Below are 26,535 nucleotides of genomic sequence, written 5' to 3'. Positions count from 1 at the left end.
AGATTATAAACAGTTTGAGAATGTGTGACTTCTGGTAATCTCTGGAAGACTTTTATACTCAAATTTATGTAACTGTATCAACGCTCTAAGAATAGAGAAAATAAGCAGTTATTTTTAGAAACTGCCTGGGAGGATCCTTCCCTTCAAAACAATTTATTCATTCCCAGAATTAGATACCAGGTGACACTCTAGAATAAAACTGTTATTTTAGGACTGTCTGATCGTTTGTTTATTTGAAAATGCATAAAAGAGGAGGCCTTTGCAGAAAAAATTAAAATGAGATAGAGAATTAGTGAGTCACAACAGAGATGGAACTTCTCAGTGTTCCTTTACGCTGCCATTCTGCAGAGCAGAGCTGCTCCTCAGGCATACGCTGGAACAAAACAAAACCAAGCACAACCACCATAACCTATCACCAGGCTATTTCAAAAGGCAATGAAAGGATAATACATTATTATACTCCAAATATATAATCCTTTACCATGCCTTATGTGCAAAAGTTATGGAAGTTAACTTAAAATGAAAGCTAAAATAATTTATCTTACAATTTTCTGCCTGACAAAATTACCCATATTTTTAAAAATAATTATACCAGCAGTTAAATACCACCCATCTAAATAATTTTTGCATGAATATTGAAAACTGAAAGGAGCCACCAATTATCCTTTTAGATATTATTTTGAATAGGCAAGAGTCCTCTAATTAGAGATAGCAGTATAGAGGTTTTAAGTAATAACTGATTTACTAATAATGTAACAGGAGAAAGTGTGGGGCACAGAGTGGTTATACCTAACTCCATAAAATCAAAAGTAATTATAGAGTATATTCCAGGTTTATTAGTAAAAATAATTTAAAATACTTCAGAAAAGAAATAGAACCACAGAAAAAGAAAACATGAAAAAGAAAAAACCCAACTTATTTTTATTCTGTGTTAGTTTATTAAAGAAAGCTCCTGAACAACAAGATAAGTTCAGAAAATCAAGTCTGTTTTTTATGAAGCACTGAGAAGCAATGTTTCTCAGTATTGCTACCAGGAAATATAAAGACAAAGATATAGGTACTATTTGTTGTCTACTAGCTCTGCTTTCTTTGGGGTACTAGATGCATAGGGGAAAAGGTAGACACTGCAGAAAAAAATAATGGTCTGGACTGCTTACAGCACTGGTCTCCAGCTTAAGAAATGAACCTTATGCTTCCCATGTTACAGAGCATCATGTGCCTGTACAGGCAGATCAAACAATTTTTTTTCTTAACTTGCAACTTCATGTTCCTTTATTGCAATTTATATATAATGTTAGTCTTGTTGAAGAGAGGTAGATTTTTACTGTGTTCTTAAGTGTTGAAGTTCATTACTGAAGTGCTTGATTATCCTATAAATCTGCAATTACAGTGTAACTACAATTTTTAAAAGGATTTTTGCAGGATTTAGACTGAAGTAGGGGCAAACATTGAATCCTATTTATTTATCATCTCTTTTCGTCACTTTCAGGGTGAGGATAATAACAGTAGCAATAAACTCCAAGCTGTAATGGATCTGGCACATGGTAACTAAAAGTAAAACACAAAACGACCACATTTTACAACTCAGCATTTTGAAATATCTTCTGTGTTCAAAAATTATTCTCTTGTCTAAAAAATGAAAAATAGCCAGGAAGGGTTGGTTAGCAGCTGTATAAGAAAACTGTAATATTTTAAAAGTCCTGGAAGATTTTTGCTATATATTATGAGAGCTTCCAGTGTCTTGTTCTTACCTTTACCAATCAGAATCAAATAGAATAAAACACACACTTGTATTTGCAAACCCAGAAAACTCATTTGGAAATGCATGAACAGCACTTTCTTTGTCATGGAAATGAAGCTACCCAATACGCTGCATTAAACAAACTATTCCAAAATCAACATTATCATTTAGCAATCTTCCACCTGAAGGTAGGATTAAATCATATGATGCTGCCCTACTGAAAAGAAGCTTAGAGTATATTTTATTAGAGCAAATAAATAGGACTTTGATTCACCCATGTAATAACTCCACTGAAACACCAATTTCAGTGCCAGTCTTCTCATCATTTGCATTTATTAGTTAACTGAGAGATGCAGACCAAGCTGTATCACTTCTCTACTTCCATTCTAGGATTCCTTTAGTCAAGAAAATAACCATAAATTAAGTTCTAGACTACCATGACAGGTACACCTGAGCTCAATACCCAGATTAGTAGCCTTGAAGGACTGGGCAGTAATGGTAACATAGCCTGTCCTGAGGAAATTTTTGTGATCACAGAAAAAAAACACCAGCAATAAAGAAACCAACAGATTTCATTCGCAGTGTTCTTAAGTTAGCCAAGACAAGAGCAAGTTACCAAATATCACTACTGCTTTTACACATAGTGAGTGAAATCAGACTTGAACAATACTGAAAAGAAAATGTAAAGAGGCTCATGTCCAAAGTTCATCTCAACAATATTTACGATATCCTTCAAAAATCTGTACTATCAGTGACACTTAATATTGATTCAGCAACATTTATTATCCCATTGTAAGCTGGAAACCTACCTTCTTTGTTCTTCTCCGTGTTCACCAGAAGGGACTGTCAAACATTCATCCATGTGACCATGCAATAACCTCAGAACATCCCCTCCTATCAGATATCCTTGAATAAAGGGAGAAAATAAAGTGCACTTGTCTGAACACAGCAAGATGTAAAACTATAGATCAAACTGTAATAAATACTATCAATTTCTTTTTTTTTTTTTCCTGATGGCATTTTATGTTACTTTACAGAGAGATTCAGAAGAAGTGGAGGTATCTCGTACCCTGGGGATCCAGCTGGATATTGCCAAGTGAAAAGCTTCAAGTCGGCAAGAAGCAAAGGGTGGATCAGGAGAACGAAAGCCACAGACAGGGGATTCTAGAGTTAGTGCAACTCAGGAATGATTGATCTAGTGGAACCAAGGAAGCAAGTACTTCCCTCCCAGATTACAACAGAAAAAATGGGAGATTCTTCTATTTTACCTATTCACTTTTGGGTTTGATTTAAGTTAAGGATTCCAGTTTATATACTAACAAAACTAAAATTGATTGATTGATTTAGTTAACCTTAAAATAATTTTTGGTGTCTTTGGAAGTTTTCTGTGCGTCAGTTTTTTTGCGTCAGAGATGCGACATTAAAAACAAATACAATTTTATATTATAATACAAATATTGTATTATAATCTAGTAACTGAAGAATACTAAGACTTAGATTTTAAGTGCAATTCAATGGTATTTTTTCAGTTTGACAAGCTAAACATAAACTCTTGTTCGTTTCCTAATATCACCTTCTCTTCTTGCTAGAACTGGCTAGTATCAAATTCTGCATTTAAGCTGAATGAGGTAACATAATCCCTTGGGTTTAGTGTTATAACAAAAACAATTTTTAAAATAAATATTATTGGAATAATGTTTTGCAGTTATGTCTGTATTAACAAGTGATGCTTTGCAGTAAGACAGGTCTGTACAGGGAAATGGTGTTGAAGACCCAACAGTCACACTGTACAGATGTCACAGGTTTATTTTGAAGCTACAGGGAATCTTTTTCCTGAATATACATCAGGGAATATTTCAAAATACATTTTTTTAAATCATCTAAGTCAATATCAATTTAGTACTTATGTAGCAAATATTAGCATTGAATTTTTAAATTCTTGGTTTTGACACAGAGGTATATGACCAGGTAACAGTAGTTATTAATTTTTTTATTATTATATATTAATTTTTTCACAGACCTGTGTCAATATAGTTCTGGAGATGTTCTGCCCTGAGCAGCTTTTTTCAGGGTTTTTTTGTTTGTTTTGTATTGTTTTGTTTTTCAAGTGCCCTCCATCTGCTTCACAGTACAGAATTAGCAGAATTACTTGATCTGAGTCTAAAGCTCTGTTTTGACTTAAACAACTGACTTCTGCATAAGCCAATTTTCCAGAAATACATGTAAACAGAAATCATTTTCTTGTAACTACCTACCTCCAATATCCTAGTTCATTTTACAGACTATTTATCCATTATTTTCACTTCTAACTCATTTAATTGAAGTGTTTCAGTTACTAACCTTTTTTAATGGGAAATTTTGATTAAAAGAGTATTGTAGTGTAGTTATTTCTATACACTAATATTTTGTTTAGGATGATGACATAGCATTTTGCAGATACTAACAAAACTAGCTTTATCATCCTCTTCTCCCCTTTTGAGGTAATTTTGTCCCGTTTGGCTACAGTTTTACTGAGGCATATAGAGTAAGGTCTTACACACCAAGTGTCAGATTAACTCTCCCTTTACAAGACAACTTTGAATACAGGAACATTTGTCAGTTTTACTAAAGTAAGGCCTTTGCTCTGATTCTTTCTGACATCAGCCAGCTGATCTTCTCCAGAAAAGATACTGCTTAACAAAGAAAATGTCTATACTTCAGAAAAGTGAAAACGGAAAGGCAAAGCAACAAGGAACAAGCAAATACACAGAGAAACGCACAGCTGCTAAAATCATATTACATCATTTTCCCATGGTTTCCTGTGGGGTCGAGGGCATAACATGACACTGTATCACTGTGGATTTCTGCTTCCCAAACAGCCAGGCAGGTCTCACTAGTGAAGTTCACCATCCAGAGGGATGCGGCACAGCACAAATCTGGGTCTCAGCTAATAAACTGGACTGGGACGATTAACATGAACGCCACACCAGTGCTGACGAGGCACATGGGGTTTACAGCAAGGAGCAACAGGTTGGAGAGGAGAAGGTTTTCTCCTCCCATCAACAGAAAGATTTCCTCCATAAAGTTTAGGACACTGTTAAGCAATGCACTAGAAATTTTTTAATAATGGATTGCACTAGAAGCCATGTCAGAGAATCTGACTGTGCAGCATGATTCTAAATATAGTCTAAAAATACAGTGAGTATATAAAAAGGAGTTGTTGGCAATGCTGTCCCTGATATCTGAATAAGCAGAGCCGTAAGAGCATTCCACAACTGTGTTTTAAAATACGCCAGATAAAGGAATTGATGTGAAATGTCAGTCTAGTGAAAAAATAGTACCCAAAAACCCCAAGGAGTAAGAAAAAAAAAGACCTGCTGCTTTAACCTTCTTAAGGTTCTGTTACAATAACTACTCAATACAATTATTCTGTAGAAAACTAGAAAACATTAGGCTTTACATTGTGACAGACTTTTCAGGAAAACATGATCCACTTCCCTGTGGAACCAGCAGCATAAATTCAGGGATCCTTGTCCTTTCATGTCAGAAGCTACCTTAAAAAATCACCTTCTTAACTCCTACATAAAATACATTTTGAAAGTTGTTCTTTCTCTTTCTGTCTTTCCTCTCCTTTTATTTTACTTCTCAGTCATATGTTCCCCACAAAACTATTCCTAGTCATAACTCCTAGGATTTCACATCCTGCTTCTAGTCCTCTTGCCTATTTTTTACGCAGTTTCAGGAACACAAAGGTATGACTGCATGTATCAGAATAATCTGGGATAACATTTTAAACCAGGACCAAAAGCCACTAAAAAAAAAATAATGTTATGAATGTTGTTATACCTTTAGCAAAATGAGAACTGAATGAACTGTTCAGTTTTCTATATATTTTTTTCTGAATACCATCAGTGTCACTTTCAGTATAACTTTCCGTCTGTTTTCAAAACATCTGTATATTTATTTATTTATTGGACTGAATGTTTACATAAAAGAAACCCACTCCCACACTTGGCAGAATAATGTCATTTTTCAGGTATTTCATGTACAATCAGTCTTTCCACAATTAAAGTTGAGTCAATCTCACCTTGGGCAGCTTCACTTCCCGAACTGATGGGTGCTACACTCCAGAGCGTTTGCTGGAAGGCTGCATCAACGTGCAAGCTACCATTGCCATAAGAGAGATGCTGAAACCAGGAAAGAAAGAGGCTTTTATTTGGGATTAATTAAAAATGTCATTACAGTATACAATAATAGCATCAAACGTTCTCGTTTCCATCATATATAAATTCTTCCTTATTGACTGTGTAAGTAAACACAAAGTCAGCCATTGGTACTCATCAAGGGACGTTAGAAATAAAATTTAGAGTAATAACAGTGTAATTGCCTTCAGGAGACATACATAAATAGCACAGAATGGTCAGCTGTTTGGGGTCTCAGATCACAGTACACACTCTGAAGAACTGATTATTAAATACTGTGGGGTCCTTACACCGCCATTCTTCCTTCTGTACACAATGGGATTTCCCACAAAGTTTGAACATTGGGATGTGACATTGATCTGTATTTCAAGCGTAACTCACCACTCTATTTCTTGTGGGCCACTGGCTTCCTAGAACTGCCATCAGATCAAAGAAAGCAAGCAATCAAGTAAGTAACTTTGTAAGGTACTTAAGGGAGTCCCCACGATATATTCTTGCACAAAAGTTTCATGATGCAAGCAAATATGAAAAGATTTTTCTCTGAAAGGCTCGCTTCCTCCCTAGGGATCCAACGGATGCTCTTTTGCTGTGTTACTCCCTCTCTTCTGCCATGTCTCAGGTCCTTACAGTGAGCACCACATGTGCTTTCGTGTGTGTCTGTGTGTTATATATTGCATCCATGTAAAATCCTTTGTCCCACACTATGTCAGTTCCACTGATACACTGTTAGTGCCGAACAGCACAATCTTTTGTAAGGTTATGGAACCAAGTGTTCCACAAAGAAGCAGCTGCTTTGAAGTGTACTGTTTGTCTTACCAGTCCCATTCCTGCCCTGCGGGCCGCCAGTTTGTTCGAATTCCTCTGAGATCACTACACAGATTCCAGTTAGCTGAGAAATTCAACCAGTACACTGAAGCAGGAATATTGCTTTTTGAGGAATCTATGTTGTTCAGAGCAGGCTAAAGAGAAAGAGAATAACTCCTCTCTCATTTAGATCTGGCATCAACAGAGCACTTCTTCTAACAGTGTGCTTTGTACATGTTAATGAATTTATCTTCAGACAAATGGCACTGAATTAGCATGCTGTTTGATAACTAGGGCGCTGATACAAAAATACACTGCTGACTTCTTTCCTCAGAGCACCTGTCATTTTTGCACGTTCGTTTGACTCCAGTTGCAGCTCTGATTATAACCCAGATGTCTCAAGCTGAGTCACCAGAGGATTACACTTTTTAAAAGTATGGTTTAAATGACCTAACACAACACATGACCACCACAGCAGAGAAACAGAGAGTATGTCTCTGCAATTCTCTTCTTTCCTTCACTTAGATTGCTTGTTGCATCCTTCAATTTACAAATGAAGGCAGGGGTCCTGACATTTCCAATTCCATTAAGTATGGTGTTCATCCCCTGGAACCACACATGGCAAGCAATAAAATGAAGCTTTGACCATGTAGAGAAAGTCCCCTGTCAATGGATATTCAAGGATTCAATTACATCAAATGTACAGAAAAAATCTCACCAGATTAGAGATGTCAGTCTTAACCCTGGAAGCACCTAACTTTTCAGTGCTATACTTTACAATCTCAGTGTTATTTTAAAGCAATTTGCTGCCTGTCTATAATTTACTCAGAGCTGATCTGCTTGGGTTTGTACTTTCAGCATAATAAAACTATCAAAATGAAACAAATTCCAGAACACAGTATCAGGCTGTGGACACAACGCTCACACTGATGTTGAACAGCCTCTATACCTACTACGCAGAACTTTGCTAGCTGGCACGACAGATTATCTGGCATAAGTAGCAGGTTGCCATCATTGACAAGGACCACATGTGTAGCATATGTCCTTCAGGTATGCCCTAACAACATTTGCAAAGCAGAAATATGTTGGGTTCAGGAACCCTGCTGTCCTAATCCTGGTATGGGTCTTCACCATTACAGGCTGGTTCTTCAGTCTTCTGTCTCACACAAATATCTCCTTTGCACTGGTATCCAGGCTCAATCCAAAAGCTAAATTTTTCTTCCGTACTAATGGACTAATAATCTCCTAAACCACCATTTAGCCTACTATAGGTATTCAGTAACTTTTCAGAATTATAGTATTTTATGAATATAGGTTAACACTACAGTCTACAGAGCTTCTCTAGGATAAAGTCCAAGACTCAAATCTCACAGAACACTACAGTTTCCCAACTGAACTTACTGCCATGTTACAAACTCTGTACTGCTCTGCAGAAAACTAATACAATCACATCTCTCTTCCTAGGTTTTCAAGAAGAACACAGTGTATTCAAGCTCACTGGAGAGCTTGGGAATCAGATGGTAATTTCCACAAGAACCCTTCAGCCATGATTGCAGCAGCGTAGCTGCATTTACAATAGCTCTAAATAACTATTTTAAATTTCACAGTCAGTCTGCATCAAAGTTTTTGTTCTCCAAAATGTGCATGTGTGCAAGGAGAAAGAAAAGCTTTTGCTTCAGGCTTCCTCTTGGCTAAGGTGTATCCATACTGACATCTCATCTAGAGGTATCTATTTCTATCTGCACTTTACATTATGATGTCTCTGCCTTCGATCTCAGGCCATTCCAAATAGTAAGAATAGCTAAAGAAAAATAAAAAAGGAAGCTTATTTTCTGGTGCATTTTAAGAACTACATACAAGGCACAGCAGTTTTTAGAATGCTTAAGTACAGCACACAACAAGAACATCAACCACGCTGCTTCAAAAGTTAGTACCAGGTGGTGCAGAGATGGAGGTAACTGACGTGATCCAGTTCAATCTATTTTTCTTCTGTACGTGGACACTCTGAAAGCCCATGCTATTTCCCCTTTCTCTCTGTCTTAAAATTACTACAATGATCAGGACAGAGAAGCAGTTTCAAACCATTTAGGCATCTATCCTCAATGACCCAAGAACCTCTGAGATGTTCCAAGTCTTTGACATCATTCCCACAACAGGTACGCACTTTTCCTTAGTCTGAGACCAGGCAAAGCCTTGGTCAAGAAGTGAAAAAGTACTGTATCTATAAGTACGGCTATATCTACAACGAAAAAAAACCAAAACAAACAAACCACCAAAACCAAAACAAACTACACTCCCTTTATTTTTTTTTTATTAGCAAGGGAAAAACATTTTGCATTCAAAAAAACTATGAGTTTGCAAGCTTCAGCAAAAATCCAAAGATTAAACTAGATGCACTGTCTCCAGAACCAAAAGATAACCCAACTATATTCCTAATTATCAGGTATTGTTTCTATTAAAACTTATTACCTGAATCAGTGAAGTATTCTGTAACACTGAGTGTTATATTGACACTGTCAAAATAAATGAAAATATTCAGTCACAAAGAAGGGAGATATTGGAAAGAACTAGAAGTAATAACTTCATCTCTGTGAAGTTTTTATATAATTAAGTTTTTGTGTTTATGTCTAGAAGTGACAATACATTTATATTCATTGAAAGATCTATGAAGACTTTGAAAAAGTTTTAATAAATATGGGTAAACTTACACTGTGGAACAAAAAATAATTATCTAAGTTTTGACCCACAGTAGGCAAAGCCCAGGAAATTTCAGACGGGTTTAAAGCTCTATAAAATCCTGGTTTCTTTGCATTTCCCTGAGCCGGTTTGAACACCTGGCCAGCAAATCAACAAGCAAAGAGGCTTTTTCCATTGATAAAGAATGAGAATTGCCAGCACTGTACTAACCAATTGCAGCCCCTCCACTCAGCATAAATGTATCATCAGCACAGGGAGAGTAGTAGCTAAAACCCACAGCTACACAGAAATTACTGTTCCAATTCAGCCATCAAGAATCACCTAGCCCACTACCACATAGCTGACAGCAGGTAACTGCAGATGCATGGCAGGAAAGCATAAGGATCCCACAGAGGGTAGATGGGGATAGTCTGCATTCCTGCTCTTTGTATTAGCTTTCCTTCTGTGCTATAACCACGAAAAGCCTGAAGCACATCAGTTACCATGCTTCCAAATTATTATCATTTAGTCTGATTAGACACAAGAGCTTTCATTAACGAAATATTAATTTTGCAGAAGCAAGCATCCAAAGTTTGGCAATGTCAAACAAAGCAGCCCAGGCAAAAAGAATGGCTTTTGCTGAATGCATCCTATTACAGTCTTCAATGGCATGATCCTGCACAGTTTTTTCCACAAATGTTGTCTCTTTGTATATACAGGAGAAAGGAGCTCACTTCATTAACAGCTGCTCAGTGCTTTGTTTTCTCCTCAATCTCCAGTCCACAGCCTCATGCTTTATTCAATATAGTCAATTCTTCAAAGCTTGGAAAACAGAATTATTAATTTCCCCATAGGCTTTTCCCTTGCTACCAACAATTACAACATTTCATAAAACACAACAAATATTAATGAATTCATTTTCTCAGAACACCAGAAGAGTAGCATTACAGCTCATTTTCCATTGGGGAGTGGAGGTACAGGGATTACACTAAGAAATTTTCACTAATCTAGGATGCCCAAGTTAAGGTGGCAAGGACCTTTTTAATTCCCACTGTAAATTGCATTATGTGTAATTCAAGGCACATCTTCACAATGTTCAAGGCACATTTTCTATTCACCTTTGTTGCAGGTATCAAGACAGCAACTCTGGGACCTCAACCTCTAGCAGACAGAGGAGCCCTCAGAGCCACAGCTCAGGTAAGGAATATTCCTGGTGAGGGATAAGAGTTAGCGACCTCATGAAAGCAAGCCTGGTATAAAAAAAGAACTGCTCAGCAAATACCACAGCAGAGTCTGGTACAAAATCTAATTCTCCAAGAAAATAATTAACTAAGCACCATACCACCAATCCTCCACCCACAATTCCCAGCTTGAAATTTCATCTTCAGAGTTGCTTCCTTCCACAGCCTCTCTGCTACTCAGCCCTGACACATCCATTGAATTCTATCAGTACTGAGATAGCATTCCATAAAAAGCCAGCATGACTGGATTTTTAAGAGATTTTGTAAAAATATATCAGTGCCATTATTTTTGCATTTTCTAATGCCTGTGCTTTTTCAAAATTTACAAAAATTATTTTTTGTGATATAGTTTTATAATTTATATATAACTTTCCTGTATGAAAAAAAGGGCAAAAAAACCCCACTGTTACAGTACATAGCGTCATACTGACACCAACATAAACCACAGGTAGACAAGGAAACTTTAAAACCATTTTTCAATCATTTGCCACCTAAACTAACACAAAATCAGAGAGGATTAGGCTGTCAGCATACCGCCACGTACTGCTGTGCCTAATACAATGAGTTTTCTAAACAGTTGCCTATAGTAGTTACCTAGCGTAATTGCGCCAGGCCTCTCCCACTCTCTTTCCCTCTCCAATCTTTATCACAGCCCCGTATCCCTCACCTAGCCGGCCCAGCTCCCCAACCCCATTACAGCCTACCTTATCACCCAGAATTAGGACCTCCTGCTTCAAAAGGTTCTCCGCAGACCTACAAAGCCCCAGCAAGGCCTTTTGGCTTTTTTCTTGCTCAGCCCCTTCCTTTCTCAGCCAGCACTGGACCTCCTCCCAGAAACTCACCACAGCTCTTTCCTCTCCACTTCTTTACTTATTTCTTCACCCCAGACTTTCCCTTCTCTGCATCTTCATCCAGCAGTCTGGTTCTCCCCAGCCATCCCACTCCTTCTCTACAGATCTCCCTTGTCGTCCTTCATTCTCAGTCCCACCCCACTGGTGGTTCTGCCAGTTCTCCCTGCCAAAATGACACAGGTTTTCTGCCCCAAATTTCTAACACAACTTTAATCAGCAGGTGCCCACTGCTCCCTTGCCACCAGCTTCTGGTCCAGATGATCTGTTTGTCCCTTACCGCCTGCCTGCCCTCAGCTGCCAATCTTTTCAGCCAGTCATCACATCCCACTCAGTTTCCCTCCTTCCTTCCCACTTCATATCCAGGCTCCTGTCCCTGCTACATCAACTGCCTTTTATTCCTTCTATATTCCCATAGCTTCCTCCTCCACATATCTTAAATGACAGAAGATCACCAGCAGCACCGAAAACACCGAGTACTCAGCTGTCAATACAGTGCCTGACTTTATTCCCACCTTGAGCCACAAGGAATATCTGGTTCCACCAGAGTGGGGGTGTACTTAATTGTTTGCTGTAGAGGGAGTTTAAATAGTTCATTAACACACAGGAGGTGCAAGAGGTCTAGCATATGCAAAATAGACAAAGTTATCAAAGTTCTAGCTAACAGAAAATTTTAAAAGTCTTCCCTGGGCATGACCAAGCTGCATTATTTCAGGAGAACTGTCTCAGAACTTCACTAAGTTTAAGCAAGGAGAGCCTTACTAACTCTTTTTCTTTTTTCTTTTTTTTTTTTTTTTTTTTTTTTTTTTTACATTAGCAAAAAGTACACCTGTGATATCAAGAACTCTCCTAATGTCCTGTTGTAAAGCGTGGGATGCTCAACATTTCAAGAAAACAAGATTAATTTTCTTAACGATCTTTTTTTTTCTTCCTGTCCTCAAGCTCAGTGATGTCTGACCTCTTGTGGATGAACTAAAAAAGTTATTTCAGACTGATAAAAAAATCCAACAAAACAAACAAAAAATCCCCCACCAGAAATAGATGCTAATATTTCTAAGTAATTTTTTACATTACAAGCACTTGATTATAAGCACTTGGAAGCAGGAGTTGGAGGCAGAGTAGCTTGACAGTCTTAATTACTGCGAAGATCAACCAGCCTCCACAATAGAATTTCAAATTGTATAAAGACTCTGTGGGAACTGCATTACGATCAGTGTAATGAGCAGCTCAACACTACCCTCCACTATTTTCAGGTTTGTGTATGCAGATTCAGATTATTTTTTTTAAAAAAAACCCTTTTTTACTATTTTTCAACAGGAAGTAAATGATGGAATTCAGAACTTACGTAGAAGAAATCAAAGTCCAATACTGAGTTTCATACTCTTAGGGAAAAAAATGAAAGGGCAGGGGAGAATAAGTTTTTTAAATAAAAGAAAAAAATAAATAAGAAAAAAAAAAAAATCACACACTGCTATGTTCCCTGGTACTATTGCACCAACAAATCTAACAAGTGCTACTGGTATCTAGAAGCTGTCCCAAGTATCTGATAATAAAGAGAATTAAAACTAAGAGCTGAAAATAAACGATGTATTTGATACAAGAGGATGCAGAGGCAGTGCCTTTCCAATACTCAGGAACCTGTCCTCCTGTTCAGGACAAATGACAGATATCAGCTCCACCTTTCAAATAATTTCATCTAATTTGAATATCACTGTTTTTGAAAGGGAACTCTGTCATCAGTTAACTATGATAAAAATCTTCAAGCTAAGGAAAACCTTACACTTCAAAAGAAAGTTTCCCATTTATTTCATATTAATCTCCAGTATTCAAAAAAAAAAAAAAAAAAGAAAGAAAAAAGAAATACACCCCAAGACTTGTTCACAGATTAGTATAATGCAGCTTCAGGACATCAGCAGGGTATCAATCAAATCAGCAACTCAGTAACTACATATATACCACAGTGCAGAAATTGTAGCATTATGCTGAAATCTGTGCATTGTAGATTCAGAGTTGCTGGGTTGGGTTTTTTCCCTCTTTCCTGACTTCTCAGCCAGAGTAACACTGACCTCATTGATACCAATTTTCATTTTTATCTTCATTTATGCATTTTGTATTGCTGCTCTGTGTCTAACGAATTTTTTTTCAAATTAAGTTTAAAAGACCAAGTTATCCAGAGGCTTCATGAATTTGAAAGAAATTACAATTAATTGAATTTCTAAACTATTAAAAAGTGGCAATTTTGAAAGCAATCATGGTATATAATTAAGAATAGGCAGAGGCCAACCTCAGTGCAGGGCTACATGCTATTACGTACAGGCTGGGGAAACATGCTGGAAATATTGCGTCCACTCATCGGGCTGCACCGCCTCAAGAAAGGAAACAGAGCAACTCTGGCTTGAACTGAAATGGTGGCGATATTTATAGCAGAACATCTTTTTGCTCTGTGCTCACAGGGTTCAGCAGAGCCAAGTTTCCTCTCTGAAGGACCTGGCAGTAGCGCAACTCGCACACCATGTAATGCCACAAGCACTTAGTGCTCTTCCTGTGAAATTCTACACAGAAAAATAAGCATCCAAAATCCCTTTGTAGAGGTAGAGCTAATGAGAGTCAGAGCAACTGAATGATTTGCCCAGGGACATTGCTGTGAGTCAACAGACAGCCCAAATGTACATCCCCGGACCTTCAGCTTACAATTTTAACACTAATTTCCCTACTGGTTTAGCACTTGTTCACTGCGATTAAAAAGATGACTCTTCAAGCCAAAAAAAATAAAGCAAACTGTCCCAGAATCTTCTTAATGGAAAGCAGGAAGGGGAACCATAGGAAAGTCCTGACATTTTCTTAATAGCAGTTGCCAACCAAATTAGGTCTGAACACTAAGCTACTGACTGAGATCATAAAGTCACAAAGGGGAAAAAAGAAATTAAGTAATTAAGCTGCGCTCTGACAAATGGAAGACTGACTTATGAAGCTGACAGACTTCTGCTCTGCCCTTGTATTACACAAATTAAACTAAGCTCTGACTACATCGTGAAAAAGCCATGCCCTGTGAACAAACTCTATATTCACCTGTTATTTTTACATGCACGTCTTTGCCCCAAGATTGTTAACCTATTTGTCTTAATCTGGAGAGAATTAGCAAGTTGCTTGAAAACACAGAGTAATATTGCAATATAAAAAGGTGACATTCCAACCCTATTCCTAACAGCATATTGACATAGAATGTTTGATAGAAAACTTACCTTTTCCTATGGTTTTAACTGTAAGCACATAATGTACATAACACTAACCCTCAGCATCCTGCCGAACAATATTCTCTTTCAAGGGATCCATCTGAGGAACTCCTCACCCTTAGGAAAAGCATTCCTCACTGGATTCAGTAGACCCTGTTTGGTCTCATCATCCAAGTGGATTCATAAAAATATCCTCATGTCTCCACAGACCTAACCATTGGAAAAGGTATCAGTTGCTACATTCCTTAAGCATTGCAGAAAATAGGGGCTATAACATGACACTGCACTCAAAATGAAAACACTGTGATTGTTTTCAAAGTTACATCCTTTGAAGTTATTTTGTAGATGGCCTAATGGATCAAGACAAACAATTTAAGATGGAGAGACAGCTTTCATGAAAAATATTCACTCATTGGTAATTGGTTAATTCAGTCTTCATCAACTGTTTGAATTTTCATAAAAGTATCATTGCTTTATTCACAGTGCAAATATAACTACTGAGTAGATAGCTTAAAAAAACCCACAAATATTTTCCTGATTGTGAATCTATGTAGTTCACAAGCTCTTAATTTAGTCTGGAAAAACATCTGTTTATAAAAACGTGGGGGTAAGTTCATGTAAAAGCCAAATTACTTTGCTGAATCTTTGCTCCTTCTTACTATCAAACCAGAGCTATGTAACTGAAATAGGATTAATAACTATTCATTAAAATCTAGTTCTAAACCATTTTAGGACTATAATGCAGAGATTAAAATCTCAAGAACATAGATTAGTGTCATTTCTTTCTGCACTAAAATATAGTTTTAGTATGCTGTTATTTTGCATGGAAGATGCAGTACACACATTAACGCCACGTGTTGAGGAAAATCAGCCTCTGCAGTCATCATCATCTCTCTTGCTGTGTAAGTGCAGGGATTCACAATGACTCTAAACACCTCAATTTTATAATTTGGACAGATTTATTTTTTCTATGTTTTCATTTTTCTTCATCAATAAATTTTTCAACTTCTATTCCATTACTGAAATGAACACAAATTAATAGTCACATATCAATGACACACCTTCCAGACTATCAGTGTCTTGGTTTGCAAAATGATATCAAATACCAGTTTAAACACCTTAAGCTATACCTCTGTGGAGATGGACATGTGAACGAGACTTTATTAACTGTTTTTTCTGTAGAGGAAGCACTGTACAGATATTTTTACAGAACTTACCAAATATCTCTCTGAAGAGACACTGACTAAAATAAGATCATCTCCAACACGCACTTTTTCTCCTTCTGATCGTTGCTTGGAAGCAGGATGGATGGTCCACCAGCATGCCTCACCTGTATCATTATTGAATAGGGGCAGAGAAAGAAATTAGAAAGAAAATGTCCCATCTTATTGGTATTACTTCCACATTTATCTCAGTCCTAAAGTTCTGACCCAGTTTTCAGTTGGGTAAACCAAGTGTCCATGTGTTTTCAATAACTGATATCATTCCAGCACCACCTTGTCAGAAACTCAAATGGAAATAATACACCTATGCAGAAGACAGCAAGACCTCTGTAACAGTGATTCCAGAGCTGAACAAGGAGCTAACTCTCTGTGCTTTCTAGGCAACCTGGTCCAGGCTGCTTTTGCTAGCTTCCCTGTCACCTTCGTTCCAGGTTCTGGGAAAGACATCAAAGGATCTTCCACCAAGAATTAGGACAAAGAAATGGAGCAACCCATCAATAAGGGCAATAAAATAATAATCTACAATATAACTTAAAACAATATTTGAAAGATCTCATAAACCCAAATTTAACTATGTTCTTCCACTTCTACTGACTGTTAGTGTCTCTAATTCCTCAGAATATTTATAAATATTACAGTCACAAATTCTGTTCCCATGATGAACCTTGCTTTCAGATATACTTCTTGAACAAAAAGTATGATTTTCAGAAAAAAACACACTTTGATCTTGGAATTGTACAATCGTTGCTGTTATTACTGTTATTACTCCTAGCCACAGCAAGTCTTTAAAAAACAAGCAAAGTTATTATTTCTAATTGAACAGTTACACCAAACTGATGGCACTGTAAGAAGCTATATCAGTCTTAAATATACAAATGTCAACAGCAGTTCTAAAACTTTAATAGAATCTTTATTCAAAATAACACAAGTTTAAAAAATTTTCAGCAGAAGGTTTGTACAGGAATAACAACAAGGAAATATTCCTTCAATTATATTCAATGTAGAAATTTACACTTAACTATCAATAGACATGTTTACATCTCCTAGAAACAAAAATACATTATCTATTATAAAATGTAAAGATAAGATACTGAATGTGTAAAACATAAATATTAAGCTTTATTTCTTTAGCCCTTAAAATAGTCTTAATTTTTAGGTGATTTACATGTACTTACAGGTTACTCCCGATTTTTAGACTGAACATATTCTTCATTACACAGTCACTTGAACTAGTGTTTACCTGTTGTGTCCTCTTGCAATCCTACATCAAATGCCAGCTTATCCATTGAAGATCGAGACGTAGAGAGACAGCATAGATACTATCAAAATAAAAAAGCATGTATTACTAGTTCTGTTCATGCCTGATAATCCAGTGAAATGTAAAAAGCCATCAACCTACTGACACGGGATTAGCTGTTCATAAATTATCCCCACCAGTTACTATCAAGAACATATATATATATATGCCTGATAAACTGAATGGCACTCAAGGAGACTTGACAAAGATAGATGTTTTAAAATAACCTCTCAGTCTATCCAGGTTATCTTTCCACTGAGATGGGAATAGTGAGAGTGGAAATAAAGGAGCTGGTTGCATCAAATTTCAGCTCCACGAAAACTCCCTTGTGGTTAAGGAGTTTGGAACCCATGTAATTCATCAGGGAATTGAAGAGTAAGGCTTCTGTCCAAAATATGTGCAAGAAGGAATTTCCTTTTCCACTCACTCTCCAACATATGTTCAGGTTGTCAGCCAGATGCCAGCTGTGGATTCAGTCACAGCTTATGCAATATCCAAGGGAAAAGCAACGAGAAATCACCAACTCAAAATAGACTGACGAACAGAGAAGTCATCACTACAGAGCCAGACTTAGTTTTAGCACTTACCCAGATATGAACACCTTGGTTTGGTATTTCCAAGCATCTACCCTTCACAGAGCTTTCCATTAACCATGGGAGAAATGCCTCTTTGATGTGAATAATTCTCCAGATATCAATAAAGAGCAATGGTCTGGGCACTTTAAAAGATAACATTCATACAAAAAAAGAGAAATCATTGCTGCCATCAACTGCTGTTACATACCATGCCGCTGTAGGAATGGCGCAGCAAGATTGCATGCCCATAGAGTAGCGTTCGATGACCGCCACCTTGTGCAGACTGAAAGATAAAGAGAAGTGATATACTGGTGTGTTATAATAAAACGGGGCCTTTTGAGAAAGAAAAAGTAAAAAAATCTCCGTCAATCCTGGACAATCTGTGACAGAGCAGTCAATTTCCTGACAAACACTGTTCAGGGTTTAGTTCAAGGTAGTTCTGTGAATGTGTTCTCTAATTTTAATTGCCTCTTAATATATTGACCTTTTAAGTCCTTGGGACAGATCTAAGGTAGAACTTGGACAGGCAAACCTAGAAGCTACTGACTTTTTCTAATAAAAGTGCTCAATTGGCTAAGGGAACATAGCATATACTTTGTCCCACCACCTATTTGGTATAAGATATGTTCTAGATGCTTCCTTGGGCTGAAAGCAGGCAGGCTCTAGAGCAGAGCAGCTTTGATGCATGCCACACTGCCCTCTACACCCTTAGGTATTGTTAAAACTCTCCACATTCGGCAATTTTCTCTCCAAATTAAATACTTTTCTATACAGAAGGTGTGCAGAAGGAGCTTCTGGAGCATCATCCCTCCTTTATCAGAAATTATTAATCATGTATCAGCCACACTGAAGATCAACAACCTCCAAGGCTGTTTGCCCTGTAGTGTTCCAATACTCAGCCAGAATTCTTTATCTGCCAGGCCAGGTAAGTGCTCAAAGACATCCAAGCTAACTCAACAGGATTTGGGGGTTCTGAAAATTTAGAAGTCATCCCCAAGTAAATGTTCCTCTTGAGAAACACAGCACAAATCTTGAGTGACAGAAAATGAAAATAATAAAATTCACTTTTATCCCAAGAAACTGCAATCATTTTTTTTTCACAATGTATTAATTACAGTTTCTATTTATCTACAATCAATTTAACTACTCATGAAAGTATAAATAAATCTTGTCAAAACGTGAGCAACTTTTCAACTTCTGCTGAAGATTTATGAATTCCTCAGACCAAGAAGCAGCTGACTGATGGTGGTTGGGAGCAGAGACTGTCAGAGAAGACAATGCCAAGAGCACAAGTCCATATTCCTCTGACACAATTATCTCACCTAACATTATGCATATCACACTATTTAAACAATATCAGTAAATACGCATTTTTGAGTCTATAAATGCGGCAACTCCATAATCAGCAACATTCTTTCATCTAGGATTCTAATTTAATCTCTTGTATACAGCATTTATAGCCTTTCTTTTATCACAGTAGGCTGACCTTCTGTTTGACTGGAGCATTAGATTCATTACAGAATAAATCGGGAACAATCATACTATGTTAACTCTCTGGCAGCTTCATTTCAGTCCTGAAGATCAACATAACTGAATGGCTAGGGTGACAACACACAATTATTTCCACTCCTCATTTACAGGTTGTCCTTCCTTATCTTTTATCCATTAGCATATTTGTTGATCTTTGAGTTACTTGGTAAAGAAAAAAAAAAAAAAAAAAAAAGCAACAGGTGGTGAAAAAGTAAGCACCTCAAAAAAGTAATAATTTTAGCGCTTTTAAGAAACTACAAAAAAATATTGCTTTTATCTTTACTGAAAAGAGCATCTTGACGGATACAAGGTACATTCTGATTTTCAACAAATGGCGTAGCAGTCAAAAAGCAGGGAGGCGCATTCAATAATCTGTCTGGAAGACTGAATGACATGAATTTTTATTAAGAATGAAAGTCATGGTCTTTGTCGCAGACACAGTCTTGATAGCAAGACATGAGGATTTAACTTTGAACTACCACTACTATCACCACTTTTTCCAAAGGCACAAGGAAAGAACACGACATTTGGTGATGTGAGGTCCACTGTCCCAAGGATGAACGCTGAATGTCTGCTGCCCATCACATCGGGGAAGAGGGGAAAAACTGCTGTGAACATACTTCCTCACCTACATTTCAGATTTGCCTGGAAGCTTTATCCACAGCAGGCATAGGTACCCAACCATTATAGTCACCCACATGGACAAAAGTTTGAAATTTCATTAATATTTTTACCAAAATTATTTTCTGTTACTAGTTGTAAATTTGATACCTAACATACACATTTTTTTGCCTGTTGTACAAAAACCAAAAGGAATAGTATGATCAACAAAATCACAGCTATGTTACCTTGCCCTTGTTTTGGCTGTATTAATTTGTCTGTCTAGCACCTGTTTTTCTAAATGCCCATTTGTAGCTGAAAAAGATAAAGATTGGCTCAGAAATATTTAATAGAATCATAGAACGGTTTGGGTTCGAAGGGACCTTAAAGATTATCTAGTTCCAACCACCCTGCCATGGTGGTTCCTTCAACTAGATCAGGCTGAAGGTGTCCCTACCCATGGCAGGGGTGCTGGAACAAGATTTTCAAGTGTTTTGCTTGCTTTATCACCACCTATCCCTCTTTTTTTGTTTGTTTGGGGGGGTTTGTTTTGTTTTGTTTCCTTGACCAGGTAATTCAGAGGGGTTGGAACTAGGAAAAATTTCAATTGCTTTTGTGAAAAATGGAGGAGTGGGTTTTTAGATAATTTTTACCAAAAGGATTAAAGTAACTCCTTTTAACAATTTTTTCCCCATTAAAGACATGCAAGCAAGTTTGCTGTTTCTTAGACAAAAAAAAACCAACAACAAAAAAAAAAATTTCAAGCATTTTCCACTTAAAGGTGTCTGAAAGACAATTATAATCAAGGTATCCACATGGAGGGAAAGTGAAAAGATGAAACAGAAAAATAGAGGAGAGGCTAGGAGAGAAAGCTGGTACTATGAAACTGCCTTCTAGGATATGTACGTACCTATAAGTTAATTTCCTATTTTAAAGGCTCATTTCATAACTAAATAGCATTTATCTGTATACCAGAAATTGCACAGTAAGTAGCTGATGTACCACGATTGTCTACTGAAAGAGTCCAATTTTCAAAATAATCCATTCCTATCTAGAATCTTGCAGAGAACTGTATTCCACATGTTATTAAAAAAAAAAAAAAAAAAAAAAGATAATTTTAAAAGTTATCAATTGGACTTCTATGACAACAATGCAACATTCCAAGATGAGGTGTGCCATTGAAGTTTTACCAAGTTTCTAGTAATATTCAAATAATAACATTTCACAAGACACTGCAAGTAGAGACTTCCTGGAAGACACAGTCCTGACTAATTCAATACATAACGCCCACATATTTTTGCACAAATATATGAATGGCATTATAATGCAAGCAAGTTTGTAACAACCCATTATTTATCATCAGTCTTGTTTGCTTTATGTTTTTAATTTCCTGTTTTTGGAGTAATTTCGAAGTTGGACAATACGTTCCTTGAATAAAACCAGGCTGGAAAAAAAAAATAGATTTTTGTTCAAAGAACAATTTATCCATTGAAGTTCTACAAGCAATGCCATTCAGGAATATAAATCATATAAAAGCAAAACTCTTCTCATTTTATCCTCCAAGAATTTGGGATTTAGAATAAGACTTGAAAAGCCTTCAGAACTGGTAAAAACTAAAGTGAACAAATTGAGATTGAATGCATATAGGGCAAATTCACACTGCTTGTGAAAACTTCATATAAACTGTCCATCTCTAGTCTAATATTTCTGCAGTTGGAATACAAGGTTAATTTGGAGCGACCTCATCACCCAAAAGCCACTGCTGAAGCAAAGGCAACTTAGCATACAACAACAACAATTAGAGCTGAAGAAATTAGCATCCAAAATACATGAACAGCTTTCAAGTTCAATGCATTGTTAGAGCAGGCAATGAGAACAGACTACTTAAAGATCTGAGCTGCGTAATTTGATGTAAAGGGTGTTATCTTGAAACAAAAATAAAGGAGGAATATAAATTAAAATTAGGAAACGGTTATTTTCCTTGTTTTTAAATAGGATTAAAATGCCAAAAAGAACTTAGAAATTGCAACCTACAAACTATCTAGTAAAATGTGCAAATGATGGAAGCAGCATAACATGAAATATTTAGAATTAGACTGAATAACAACGGATATGCTTTACTGTGAGTACCAATCCTGCAGTAAGATGTTATACATGACTCAGCAACCCCTTTTCATCTGTACAATTTTGCATATACACAACTGTCATATGTACAGACGTGCAATTACTTGACAGATTAAAAGGGATATTCCACTGACAATTCACACAGTAGCACTTGCACTGCTGTGTCTATGCCTGCATTGATACACTCCTGGCCGCATATAAGAAACTGCAGGAAATTAATCCTGATGACGCTGATCAAGTGTTTTGGAGCCATTTGTGCTTCTGGAACATCGCTTACAATGAGAATTTTTAGAGATTAGTGACTATCCCTCTGGCATCCCAGGAGATTTAGAGTCAAATAGCCATTACCTTTCCATTCTTTTCAAGAGAACAGCCTTATACCTACTAGAGAAAACATTTCTTAGACCAATGAGTACTCTACTGCAAGCAAATGCCAAAGTTTTGTTGCTGACTTTTCTTCACAGGTCTCCACAATCTCCAAATGTAAGAAAAGGCAAAAAGCTATGAGCTTCAGAGAGGTACCAGAGAAAGACAAACATCTTTAACATGTACTTAAAAATGATAACTGTTTCAGTGTTTTGTGCATGTACAGATAAAGTTTTTTTAACGTTGTCATTATTCAGAAATCTAATGCTCGAGAAAGCCTGACAGCATTTGCATTTAGCACATGCCTATTCGGACAATTCTAGTCACCCATGAAAGCCATTTTATAACACTGAAAATGTCACAAGGAACACAGGAACTGAAGCATACTCTCTAGAAAATCATACAAGACAACAATGAGTTTTTAAGAACGATGTAATGCCTTTTCCTGCCTCATTCCATGATGAACCCATAACAGCAGAATGGAATTAGTGGTACATGTTATAGGGAAAATGACAGTACAAAGACTAGGCTGTAAGTATAGTTTTGATGGACTTAAAAACAAAAATTAAAACAAAATCAAGTGAAATAATAAGCTACAAGACATCAGTTGCAAGTCCTTCAAAAATGCAATCCATATAACTTACAGTAATGGTAAATTATGACCGAATTGCAACCAGCTGCTCTCCTGGTATTTCCTCTGTGCCCCAGACCCAGCCATAGGAAACACCAGCCCAAAGAGTCTAGATGGAACTTAGGACCACTCAGTATTGCTCTGAATGGGTTTCTAAAAAAATATTTGACAATTATTTTCATGGCACTGAATTTTTTTTGACATGTGAGAGCAGCTGTACAGTAAAAGCAGCAACATGTTCCCTGTTTTTCTTCACAAATGTTTTCCAAGGCAAATACTGCAAGTTAACATTAAAAGTTTCAAATATGACTTTCAGTGGTTATTTAATATGTACACTGGAAAAAAGCAATGTCCTTTAAAACACTGAATACTTATACTTCATTAAAACGGAGCACACTAATGATGGCCATCATACACTTAAAGTAGATGCTGGAGGCAACAGCATGTCAAACAGAGGACACCTATACTTCCATAAAAACACCTGAAAATATAAATGTGCCACCACAAGTATGTTCTAAGTTTCATGAAGCTCCATAGTTTATTTCTAGCATTTATACTGTTAGAAAAGTACAGAACGAAGAAAAAAAATTCCTATCTCTAAATCTAGATACTTAGTTTAAATGTATAAGCAGAAGTATATAATTAAACACAACATAATATCCTACAGTTACCTGCTTTGAACCCTTTTAATATAAAACCATCACCACCACAGAAATAAACCAACTGGCAAATTGGACCCTCTAAAAAATTATATATAAACAAAGTGCAAGCTCCTCCAGTGATGGAACTTCTCAAAGTCCCTTCCCTGGGACTCATATTGGGGCTGTCAAATTTCCCATTCAGGAGCAGTCATTACATTCTGAAACTGTGGCTTTGATCCATTAGAAAGAGAAAGTAAATAGGAAAGGTGGGTCTGATCACAAGTATTTTCATAGAAAAAAAATCAGCTACCATGTATTATGAGTAAAAGTGTATTTATGCCCTGGACTATGCTGCTCCCAGTCACAAACTACCCGTGTCAAGATGTAAAGTTGTTGGCACCAACGCCTTTTTCAAGAGGGTGGTGGAAGTTTTTAAACCAGCAGGCTAATACAAGTATTTAATCTGAGTTAGTTTTTTAGAAAGAAAACTTTGAGTGCACAACAAGGGAACATGAGCTTTGTTTACATATAATTCTTCAGGGCTTCCTGCATTTAAGCAAATTAAAGGCTCCCATATAGTAATCTGCAATATAGGAAGAAAAGTACTGAAAGGATGCAGAATAAATGTAGATCTTGAAAGCTTTGGAGTTCCTCACTCAGGAGAAGGAAAACTCCATGATGGCAGAATTAGAAATGAAGTGAAAGAAATGGGAAAAACACTAAAAGAAACTGGGAGGAATAGGAGGGAAGGATGTCCCAGTCTAAAACCATCTCACTACGGTTCTACACATAAATATTTGCATTATGCTACAACCATTTCTGGAGAGGATGCTCAAAATGGTGTTTCCATAGCAATGTAAAAACTATTCATCTATTGATTTCACTATTAATACATTTTTTTTTATTCTGTTCTAGACCAATGCTGAGGGAGGCCAATATTTATCTAAAAACAGCAGTGATATGCAATCCTACAAGACTAGAATTGGAGACCATCACAGGTATGCATTCAATGAGACCTCTTACTCTGCAACAATTATATCATGGTCTAAATTTTTTCATGCTGAACACAACTTCAGATGACTAAAGAGAGCTTCTTTCTAACGCTAGGCAACAGCCAGCTGGAAAACACAGGAAGGTTCGTTATCTTAATACCAGCATGGTCAGTAATGGCTTAAGAAAAGCTAAAAGAATTTCTTGATGATAAAACACAAATTCATATTAATTTAGCCTAAGGCAATTAGACAGCCAGTGGAGAGAACAAGGCACTTTTGGTCAGTAATTCAGCCCACCTAAAATCTGAGCAACCCTTTAATGACACCTATGCTTCTGCTTGTGGTTACACAGGGAGCTTAGGATACCCATGGCTCTAAGTCAGGCATTTCAGTTTTGTGGGATGAATACCAGCCAAAAAGTCCAGAAAACCTCAAGCAGTGGTGAAAACAGAACGTGAGGAAACAGGCTGAGTCACTGCAGAACTTGTGAAGTAACCCTGGAACAGAGCTAGAAGGTTTGTGAGACAAGATGAGCCAGGCAAAACTAAACAATTGGCACATGGAATAGCAATACTGGGAAATTACATCTCCAGCAAAATCAGAGAACTTGAAAATGCATCAAGCAGTAAAGACTACAAACAAAGCTATGGAGTGTGAGCCAAGGAGTTTTACATGCTCTTCTTGCTCACAGAAGTCTCCATTGTCTTTACAAATTGACACAAAACCGACAGAATTTCTTTTCCAAAGTAACAGCATTCCACACCCATACACCTTGAATTCTTCTTCCAAAACCCCAAAATGCTAACAAGACCCTTCGGCGATTACTGTGCTCTTGGGCTGCCATTTCCAGGGCTGGGCACCAAACCCACAGTGTTTAGTTGCAGCACAGCATTTCGAGGCGAGGTAAATCCATCCACTGACACATGGCACTGTGATTTATATTCCTTCACCCCGCTCGTATCAAAAAACAGTGACAGCAAATGGCAAATTCAAACCAGTCTAAAACATCTTCAGTTGTCCTACTGTAGCCCATATACCATGTTACAATGGAATAACAAACTGGAAATTGAACCTATCAACTTCCTAGTCTTTACACCTGACTTAAATCACTATTTAGTTGATTGACTTTTCATGGATTTCACTACAACACAGGAAGTGCTACAAAAATTCAGGTATGGAGATTAGTATGACTGATGACTCTGCTAGTACCTACTCTTAAATAATGATGGCCACTGTGACCCCCAAACAACAACCAAAATAAAGGAAAAAAGAAACAAAAAAAACTTCTTTCATTCACATGATCAGAATGTTACTTCCTACTTTGTGTCAGGCCAAGCCAAATACAGAAAAAACGTTTAGCTAAACTATAGGTTTTCTAAGGATGGCTTGCTTTACAAACTCTATTACAATGCGTAATTATGCTTTATATAAATATCACATCTGAACCTGAAAAAATCAACTGGCCAGTAAAAGTCATGAGCATGCCTTATTCAGTTAAGAACACAGAGATACTTTACTACCTATATTAAGAAGATTGGAGTCATTGGTAATGATGATAAGCATTTGCACCAGCACCATGCTAAGTGATCCCAGTTTTACTGATATTGACTTGTCAGAAGGCAGAATAAACAGCCGCATAATTAGAGACATTTCAAATATACCTCACAATTAATATTTCCAACACTACATTTATGTTATCACTTTCCCAGCAATGGGTTACTTCACACCAATGAAAAGCAGATACAGCAGTGAAAATAAATCAAGAACAAATAATATTGATTGTCTGGTTCCAGCCTCCTATGTAAAACAAACATTTATATTTATGGCTGAGG

At 36.9% G+C, this 26,535-nt stretch overlaps 1 protein-coding gene across 4 annotated transcripts in view; it reads right to left on the bottom strand.

The window, feature by feature from the left end:
- The window catches only part of RYR2 (ryanodine receptor 2), a 434,547-nt gene that overhangs the window by 241,133 nt on the left and 166,879 nt on the right, over positions 1-26,535 (bottom strand). For all 4 annotated transcript variants that reach the window (XM_055714670.1, XM_055714672.1, XM_055714671.1 and 1 more), the window contains exons 4-8: positions 18,028-18,102; positions 17,188-17,266; positions 15,942-16,054; positions 5,808-5,907; positions 2,551-2,647 (exon numbers count right to left, since the gene is read on the bottom strand). In XM_055714670.1, the coding sequence (XP_055570645.1) occupies positions 2,551-2,647; positions 5,808-5,907; positions 15,942-16,054; positions 17,188-17,266; positions 18,028-18,102 (464 nt within the window). The remainder of the gene's footprint in view (positions 1-2,550; positions 2,648-5,807; positions 5,908-15,941; positions 16,055-17,187; positions 17,267-18,027; positions 18,103-26,535) is intronic.

This window comes from Falco cherrug, chromosome 6 (genome assembly GCF_023634085.1).
Source record: "Falco cherrug isolate bFalChe1 chromosome 6, bFalChe1.pri, whole genome shotgun sequence".
Lineage (NCBI taxonomy): Eukaryota > Metazoa > Chordata > Aves > Falconiformes > Falconidae > Falco > Falco cherrug.
This window is presented reverse-complemented; position numbering and strand designations above follow the sequence as displayed.